We start from the raw sequence: 9,667 nt of genomic DNA on the forward strand, positions 1-9,667 counted from the left end.
GTTCTGCGACATGGTCACCTAGTCTGCATTTGATCTCGCCAGTGTAGAGGAGGCCACACGTGGAGCACTGAGAATACAGTAGATGACATTAAGGGAGGTGCAGGTAAATCTCTGCCTACCTGAAAGGACTGTTTGGGTCCCGTGACGGAGGTGATGTAGGGGCAGGTTTTGCACCTATTGCGGGGGCAGTAGAAAGTCCCCAGGGTGGGAGTGGGATGGGTGGGGAGGGAGGAGTGAACTAGTGAGTCACAAAGAGAGCGGTCCCTGCAAAAGGCAGAAAGGGGTGGGACGTGGGTGCAAGCTCTCTCGACCACAGTAGGGACCAATGATGGTTGAGAAGAGAGCATTACTTGCTTACATGGAATAAATGGAGGGAGGTGTTCCCATTTGTGGATGGTTCAAGGGCCAAAGAGCACAGATTTTTTTGGCAAACAGAGTGTAAGGAAAAACTTTCTGCTGAATGCAGTTATGATCTGGAACTCGCTGCCTGTAGGGGTGGTGGAAATAGTCAATGAGGAATCCAAAGGAGAATTGGATTGGCACCTCAGAGAAAATAGCTTCCTTGAAGAAGGAACAGTGGGGGAACTGTTGGGATTGCTGCACTGGGAGCTGGCAACAACCCTTTGGGCTGAATGATTCACCTCCTGTGCTGGTAACAACTCCATGACAATCGCTTCAAGCTTATTGACAACTTTTTCTCCTGTTTTTCTTTGAGATGGCAGTATGGACAGTGATTGACTGATTATAGCTTCACTTTGCTTGCAGCACCCCGATTATCACGGCACACCTTGACAAAGATGACGATGCTGACTTTGCTCGACTGGTAAAAGGAAGAATTGAAAAGACTTTGTTGGGAGAAGTAAGTTATCTTATGTATTCTATTATAAATGATGTCAAGGTTAAATCTCAAATGTCCTGCACTCTAACTGTTCTGTGCAGCACTCACTATGTTTTTAAATGTAAGAAGCGTTTTAGCTACACCTTCCCAAAACTAGAAGTCATCTCTTGATTATGTTCATCATCATCTTCACCAAAGAGAGGTGTCTGACTGCAGGACACCAGAAGTGTTCTATACATTCAAACAAAACTCCTGATGCAAAAGTGGGAAGTTTACTGCTCCCTCATTTTGTTAAGCCTCATTAAAATAATTTCCTTCACAAGTGTTCTGAAAAAGCAGGGAATTAAAGTCCAGAATGAGGAAGCCGTTTTATCTTTTCCTGTATGGTGCCAAGTGCTGTCCGTAACGTCACAGAGACAACTCTGTTGTCAAGTCACCAGAGCCAGTAACAGGACAAGCGACCGTCCTCACATTGCATCCATAGATTATGTGTGATGAAACTGTGTTAACCTTTACAAACCTTGATCAATGTTTTATGTCTCCTGTTTAAATGTTATTTTGTTCTACTCATTTACCAAACGTTAGTATCACTGGTAAGGCCACCATTTACAGCATTCTTAATTTCCCTCGAAGCGGTGACCTGTTGCCTTGAAGTATTGTGGTCCTAATATAGGAGTCTTGAATTATGTGAATGGCTTACTTGGCCATTTCAGAGAGCAGTTCACGGTCAATCACATTACTTTGGTTTTGGAATCACTTGTAGGCCTGAATTGGTAAATATGGCAAATTTCCTTCCCTGAAGGACGTTAATAAACCAGATGGGTTTTTAATGGCACTCTTGTAGTTTCATGGTCACCTTTACTGAAATTAAATGTTTTAACATCCACTGTGGGTGCAGGCTGAAGTGTCCCCTTCTATACGATTGGCATGTTATGATTTTTCCCTGGGATGTTAATCCAGCCCTCTCAAACAGCAACAAGGGTAGGCTGAGAAAGTAGCTGAAATAAATTAGCATTAGTAAAAGACCGGTACTGGAGAATGTAATGGTGCTGAAACAGGATAAGCCCCCAGCCGCTGGTTCTGAAGGAGCTGGCCACAAAGATAGTGGTTTGCACGAGTTGCCTTCATCCAAAATTCCACAGGTTCTGGGATAGTTCCCACAGATTGGAAGGTGGAAAAAAGAAGGGGAGAGAAAAAGCTCATTAGCCTAGCCCCAGTTGCAGTGAATATGACAGGGCAGTAGGGCACGTAGAGAAGAAGAATAGGATTAGGTGTAGGCAACATGGGTTTATGAAAGGAAAACTTTTTTTTAAATAGGTTATAAGTAGCAGAATAGATGAGAGAAAATCAGTGAGCATAGCATATTTTGACTTTTGGATGGGTTCCAATCAGGAGATTATTTAATAAAATAACCACGTGGATTGGTGATAATATGCTAGCACGGGTTAAAGATCGGACAGAAAACAGAAGGAATAAATGGATAATTTTGGGTTGGTTGGTGTGACTATTGTGGTCCTCCAGGAACTGCTGCTGGGCCTGAGCTGTCTACAGTATATCAGTGATTTGGAGAGGACCAGGTGTAATATTTCCAGGTTTGCCATGAGGAGGATGCAGAGAGGCTTCAAGAGGACATGGACAGCTGTGTGAATGAGCTGTTACATGGCAGATCGAATATAGTGTGGAAAAATACGAGGTCATCTATTTTGGTAAAATATCAAAAAACGGAGTATCGTTAACTGGTGTGGGACTGAAGGGTGCTGATGTTAAGAGGGCCTGGGTGTTCTTGTACATGAATCACTGAAAATTAGTTACACATTAGGAAGGCAGACAACACGTTGTCCCTAATTGTTAAAAAGATTTAAGTACAATAGGAAAAATATCTTCCTGCAGTTATATAGTTCTGGTGAGACCACACTGGTCTGGTCTCCCCGCTGAAGGATAGGATCTGCTTACAATGGTGGAATGCAATGAAGGCTCACTGGATTAATTCCTGGAATGAGGGTTTATTTTTCAGGGAGAGATTAAGCAGATTGAGAGTTTCAAATTCTTATGAAGCTTGAAGGTCAGATGCAGGGATGATGTTTTCCCCATCATTTGGAACTCTCTGCTTGTAAGGTGAGGAAGTGGCTGCTTCTGAACTGCTCTCGGAACTTGGCACTTCAGTAGCTATTAAAACAGCCATAGGAATGGTTATTACCTGATATACAACAATATTTGAACCAGCAGTATCTTACAAATGGGAAAGTCAAAGGCACTGTCGAAGTGTTCACACACCTGCAGAGGGAGATGAGCTCCACAGTAACTGAAACCTGAACTGGGGAGGACTAATTAAAATAATATGTCTTGCTGGTTTTATAAAAATTAAAATAATGTGTCCTGCTGGAAATATAACACTTGTGCTGTATCTGAACTGAAGTATGTAACGAGAAGCAAACCTTTTCAACCTAGCTGTCTCTCGTATGCAGATTTCAGAGTACATTGAAGAGGTTTTCCTGCCTGATGACTGCTTCATTCTCATCAAGCTTTCCCTGGAGAGAATCAGATTACTGAGACTGGAGGTAAATACTGAAAGTGCTGAAAACAAAAAATGAACGCTGGAAATACCCGAGTCTGGCAGCATCTGTGGACAAAGAGAAAGAGCTCATGATTCAGGTCAATGACCTTTCATTTGCTGCCTGGGCCAGTAACTGGTTCTGAGGTTAAAAACTCTGTGAAAAGTACCACATTACAGCATGATAAGCAATATGTATTCATATCCTTAACTAATTGAACATCCATGTGTCCCAATGGAGTGGAAATCCCTTACTCATAAAGCTTAAGTAGTAACTCAGACCATTGAGACCAGGACTTGATCTACTCTGAACCTACGTGGAAATTAAATTGAATATTGCATCGTGCTTGAAAGTTTTCAGTGCATACTGGAGGAAGGATACAAATTATGTATAATTGTAATGGACCACACTTTACTGGCCAGTGCAAATCAGAGAGTAGACCACTCAACATTTGCAGATGCTGTCAATCTTTACTATGTTACCTTTTAGTGAATGGGTGGTGTCTGTGCCATGCACAACACTCGAGTCAATTGCTCTATAAAAGTTATTTGTTTGTATAATGAACTATGTTAACTGACCCAGCAAAGTTTCTAAGTAATTCTAAGCTGCTAACAATTTAAAGATTGGAAGAAAATGACAAGTAAACACGACTCATTTGGCCACTCATTGACAGTTACCAGCACCCGCAACTTGTTCTTTCTTCGGTTCAAGTTGCTTCAGCTGATCTGAGAAGAGCTTTGTTGTAGAAGGATGGTTTGAGGTATTTTTAACTTTCTCTTGATTCCAAGGTGAATGCAGAAACTGTGAGGTATTCTATTTGCACATCAAAACTGCGGGTGAAACCAGGCGATATTGCCGTTCATGGCGAAGCAGTTGTGTGTGTCACACCTCGAGAGAACAGCAAAAGTTCAATGTACTACGTGCTTCAATATCTAAAAGAAGAGCTGCCAAAGGTAAGGTGGATTGAAAGACTGAGCCTTAGATAGGAACCTGAATGAGGTGGACTGAAGCGCTCAAATTTCACAGCAGGCATATTGGCATCTGCAAAAGTAATACATCTGCCACACTTAGAGTACTGTGTCCAGTTCTGGTCGTCTACCACATTTAGAGTACTGTGTCCAGTTCTGGTCACCTCATTATGGGAAGGATGTGGAAGCGTTGGAAAGGGTGCAGAGGAGATTTACTAGGATGCTGCCTAGTTTAGAGAGTATGCATTATGAGGAGAGACTAAGGGAGCTGGGGCTTTACTCTTTGGCGAGAAGGAGGATGAGAGGAGACATGATAGAGGTGTACAAAATATTAAGAGGAATAGATAGAGTGGACAGACAGCACCTCTTTCCCAGGGCACCAGTGCTCAATACAAGAGGGCATGGCTTTAAAGTAATGGGTGGGAAGTTGAAGGGAGATATCAGAGGAGGGTTTTTTTACCCAGAGAGTGGTATGGAATATGCTGCCTGGGGTGGTGGTGGAGGCAGATACGTTGGTCAAATTCAAGAGATTACTAGATAAGCATATGGAGGAATTTAAAATAGATGGATATACGGGAGGAGGGGGTTAGATAGTCTTGGGTGAGGTTTAAAGATCGGCACAACATTGTGGGCTGAAAACCCTGTATTGTGCTGTACTGTTCTATGATTCTGTGCTCACATTTTGCTTGCAGCTGTAACCACCTTATATGAAACCAAATGAAACTAAAGGAAAAAAAGCAACAAATTTGTAAATACAAATGGTTGTATCTTGCTTTGGAGTAAGCGAAATTTTATAATGGGTGGAGAAGGAGAAAGGAAGTTTATGGTTGTGTTGAGATGTAATGTCAGCCATCCATCAGAACTGTATGAAAATGCTCGAGAATTGCAACAGATGTATGTGGAATAATTATGGGAGACCATTAGGGCCATCAAGTCCATGTTGGCTGCTTGTTGAGCAATCGAATCATTCCCATTCCCCCACTCTTTCCCCGTGGTCTGACAAATTAAGTTCCCCTCTGGTACTTCCCAGTACCCCTTTGAGAATCAGAAACTTCAGTGACCTTACAAGTAGAGAGTTCCAGATCAGAACCGCTTTCTGCTTAGAATAAAAGCACTTTTCCTCTCGTGCCTTATACCTTGTGCTGGGATAAATAACAAACTTCAGTGCTGTAAACTTGTTCGAAGGATGGGGAAAATCCAACTCTCTGGTCACACTCACTGAATCTTTACGTGTTGTTTAAAGAGACCACAGATATCGTACCTTAGGCGTTTCCATATGCGTCTGTGCCTTGCTGCTGCCTTATTGTGTGATTAAACCATTGGAGAAAGTCCACCTTACAAGTTGAAATGTTTCAGATCGTTGTCCAGGGCATCCCCGAGGTCTCCAGGGCAGTTATTCATATCGATGAGCAGGGTGGAAAAGAGAAATACAAGCTGTTGGTGGAAGGAGATAATTTGCGTGCAGTCATGGCAACTCATGGAGTCAAAGGGACACAGACGACATCAAACAACACTTATGAGGTAAAGTAGTTCACAGCTCTTGTATAATACCCTGTGTCTGCATTACACTCTGCAAATGCCATGGTCATCCTTGCAATGATTTTGGGTGCTATCTAACTGTAGGAACTTTTCTCTGTCCTGTGGAAGCCTCCATCCCTTCATCCAGTAACCTGAGAGATCTGAGTGATTGTATTAGGAGCTGAGGGTACGTAGCTCGTGTTCTTTCATCCCGTGCTTTATTGCAAGGCTAGGTAATTTTTATTCTGAAGAGAATGCAAGAGGGTGTTCCCTATTACCAAAATGGAACTTGAAAAAACGGAGAAAGGTGCCCTCAGGTCAGCATGGACGTAGTGGGCCAAATGGCCTGTTTCCATGCTCTGACTCTGAGCCAGAACTGGTTTTAGCAATGAAAGGAACAAAAATTAGAAAAGGTCGTGCATTCTTATGCAATTTCTATGTCAAGTCATACAGCAATACAGCATGGATACAGGCCCTTCGGCCCAACCAGTCCATGCCGACCACAGTGCCCACCCAGCTAGTCCCAATTTCCTGTGTTCGGCCCATATCTCTCAAGCCCCACCCCATGTACCTATCCAAGTGTATCTTAAATGATGCTATTGTACCTGCCTCACCCACTTCCTCTGGCAGCTCATTCCATATACTCACCACTCTGTGTGTGGGAAAAAGTTGCCCCACAGGCCCCTTTTCCCTCTCACCCTAAACTTATGCCCACTAGTTTTGGACTCCCCTACCCTGGGGAAAAGACTGTTACAATCCACCTTATCTATGCCTCTCATAATTTTAAACACTTCTATAAGGTTGCCCCTCATTCTCCTACATTCCAAAGAATAGAGACCCAGCCTGGCCAACCTCTCCCTATAACTCAGGCCCTCTAGTCCTGACAACATCCTCGCTAATCTTTTCTGCAAGCTGTCCAGTTTAACCTAGTCTTTCCTACAACAGGGTGACCAAAACTGTGCACAGTACTCCCAAGTGCGGCCTCACCAACGACTTGCACAACTGCAGCGTAATATCCCAACTCCTATCCTCAATGCCCTGACTGATGAAGGCCAGTGTGCTAAATGCTTTTTTTCACCACACTGTCTACCTGTGATGCTGCTTTTGACAAACTATGCACTTGTACTCCTTGGTCCCTCTGTTCCATGTGATGGATTAAATGACATCCTGGAGACATATTTCTGGCCATAAAGCAATACTAGCAGAGACAGCAGTGGTTTAACTGATAATGAAGGTTTTCGTGTGGGACCTTTATTCATAGTTCATTTAAGTGATGGGATTGTCTGTTGTGTGTGTGAAACTGTCAAATGAACACCCTCATTTGATGTGTTTTAACTTTTCTTGGGGATAAGCAAGAAAAGTGCAGTCTTTCCTCAGTTGAAGATGATGGGTATGTGTAATAGTGTGTAGGCGTGTGTGTAAGATAGTATCAATTTTAATTATCATCTCCCACTTGCAAGAGCCATCTTCAAATATGAGGACTGAGTAAAAAGGCGTCTTCACAATTATCTTCGTCTTCCACACTCACCTGATAGGAATTTTAATTGCTTTTCAATGGTTGGCCTTGTTGGGGTGTTCCAGCTCGAACCTCTTGAAGAGTAGATTAGAAATGTTAATACTTTTGGTTCTCAGTTCCAATTTTGAAATGATTCACAGGTAGAGAAGACATTGGGTATCGAAGGTGCTCGATCCACCATCATTCATGAGATCCAGTATACAATGAAAAATCACGGGATGAGCATTGACAGAAGGCACGTCATGCTTTTGTCGGACCTGATGACTTACAAGGTAAATACCAGAACAAGTTTATTCCGTGTTCATGTGCCAGGCGATCTGGCATCAGACCTAGACTTGACTGGTTGCCAAGAGCACTATTAAACGAGGGAAGATACAGGAGCCTGAGGGCACATACCACCAGGGTCAAGTACAGCTTCTGTCCTGCTGTTATAAGACTATTGAACGGTTCCCTTGTACGATGAGATGGATTCCTGACCTCACAATCTACCTCGTTGTGACGTTGCACCTTATCGTCTACTTGTACTTCCTCTGTAGCTGTGACACTTTACTCTGTATTCTGTTATCTTTACTCTGTACTACCTCGATGCACTGTGTAATGAATTGATCTCTACGAATGGTATGCAAGACCAGTTTTTCACTGTACCTCAGTACAAGTGAATAATAAACCAATACCAATAAACTAGGGGAAATGCTTTGCCTTTAACTAGGAAGACCTCAGTGGGTTGAACAACATTTGCCTGTGCCAAACCAATGTAGTTAGATGCAGTAGGCAGATAAATCTACTTTCCTCCAAGCCTCAAGCACATATTGGTAGGATAAAGTTTGTGAGTACCATTTTTTATTAGTATTCCCCTGGTTTTGTCTTGAAATGTTATATTTACAAAAAGAAACTCTAATATAAAGATAGATGTGTGCTCGAAATGGAAGTTTTGTCTGTCCTTAAAATAGAATGGATTTTCAAATTCCTTATTTTAGTTTTGAATTCATGAAATGCCCTCCCATTTGATTCTCTCCCAGAAAAGTATGCATCTATTTCCAAAATTTAGTTGACACATTTGGAGTTTCTAACATTTGCACAAGGATTAGGTTGCACATCATTAAGGTTAAAGTTAATGCATATTTCATTGTACTCTCCTTAATTTTGCAGGGTGAAGTGTTGGGAATAACACGATTTGGCTTGGCAAAAATGAAAGAAAGTGTTCTGATGTTGGCATCATTTGAGAAAACTGCAGACCACCTCTTTGATGCTGCCTACTTTGGGCAGAAAGACTCCGTCTGTGGTAAGCTGGCCGTGTTGTTTTTGAGTCGGATTATATTGATTAACCATAACTTTGATCACAGTACTTAGTCATCAGTCTTCATCCCCTCTGCTCCTAACAACCATCCTGCACTTCCTTTTATTTCTGAAGGTGTGTCAGAATGCATTATCATGGGAATCCCAATGAACATAGGAACAGGACTATTCAAACTGCTCCACAAGGCTGACAAGGACCCAGACCCACCCAAGAGACCTCTGATTTTTGACAATAATGAATTTCATATCCCACTGGTTACGTAGCAAGAAATGCACAGACGGCTTTGAACCAGAGAATTTGGCGTGAGGCAGCGATGGCATCGTGTGTTATGTTTCAAATGAACTTGGAGTTTCTATGTAAAACTGCAGACCAAACCCTTGGAAAGCATCTGAACAGAACATCAGACAATGAGAAGGAAAAGCTGAACTACAGAGAAAAACCTGGTAAAAGGGTATAATTGTTGAGTGGCTGCTAAAGAGGGATTAATTTTATTGTCAAAATGTTTATTTTAAGCATGATTGTGGATTTTCCATGAGCATTCGGGTTTATTAATGCTATTTATAAATTTAAGAGATTTTAAGATTGTCGAAGCTTGGAAATGATACGTGACTGATACGTTAAGTTGGTAAATGGAAGATGTGGGCAGGTTACGATGCTAACTGACTAGAAATAATCGAACAGCATTCATGAGGCTTTGAATTATCAGAAGTTAATGGGATCATCATTCAGGTGGCAAACTTGGTGCTTGTAACTTAGTTTTGGTTTGGCTGCATTTGGACAGATTTTAAAGGGTCACAGATATTTTGACAATACATGTGTGTGTGTGAATAAACACATTTCATTTACACGATCATTAATATTTTATGTCATAGTAATTTTTGAACAGAAATAAGACCCACCTGCAGAGTGTGGTAAATTTCATTTAAATTAACTAAACAATGCCTCTAATTGGTCCAAACTTTGCATATAATGAAGAGA

General features: G+C 41.9%; 1 protein-coding gene across 1 annotated transcript in view; it reads left to right on the top strand.

Moving 5' to 3' along the window:
• polr3a (polymerase (RNA) III (DNA directed) polypeptide A) overlaps nt 1–9,539 on the top strand; it is a 62,976-nt gene extending 53,437 nt beyond the window's left edge. Inside the window, exons 25-31 of the mRNA XM_052041473.1 lie at nt 766–859; nt 3,304–3,396; nt 4,179–4,343; nt 5,715–5,879; nt 7,533–7,664; nt 8,542–8,674; nt 8,804–9,539. Coding sequence (XP_051897433.1) covers nt 766–859; nt 3,304–3,396; nt 4,179–4,343; nt 5,715–5,879; nt 7,533–7,664; nt 8,542–8,674; nt 8,804–8,952 — 931 coding nt within the window. The 3' untranslated portion in view covers nt 8,953–9,539. The remainder of the gene's footprint in view (nt 1–765; nt 860–3,303; nt 3,397–4,178; nt 4,344–5,714; nt 5,880–7,532; nt 7,665–8,541; nt 8,675–8,803) is intronic.
• The last annotated feature ends 128 nt before the right edge of the window (nt 9,540–9,667 follow it).

This window comes from Pristis pectinata, chromosome 30 (genome assembly GCF_009764475.1).
Source record: "Pristis pectinata isolate sPriPec2 chromosome 30, sPriPec2.1.pri, whole genome shotgun sequence".
NCBI classification, from domain to species: domain Eukaryota; kingdom Metazoa; phylum Chordata; class Chondrichthyes; order Rhinopristiformes; family Pristidae; genus Pristis; species Pristis pectinata.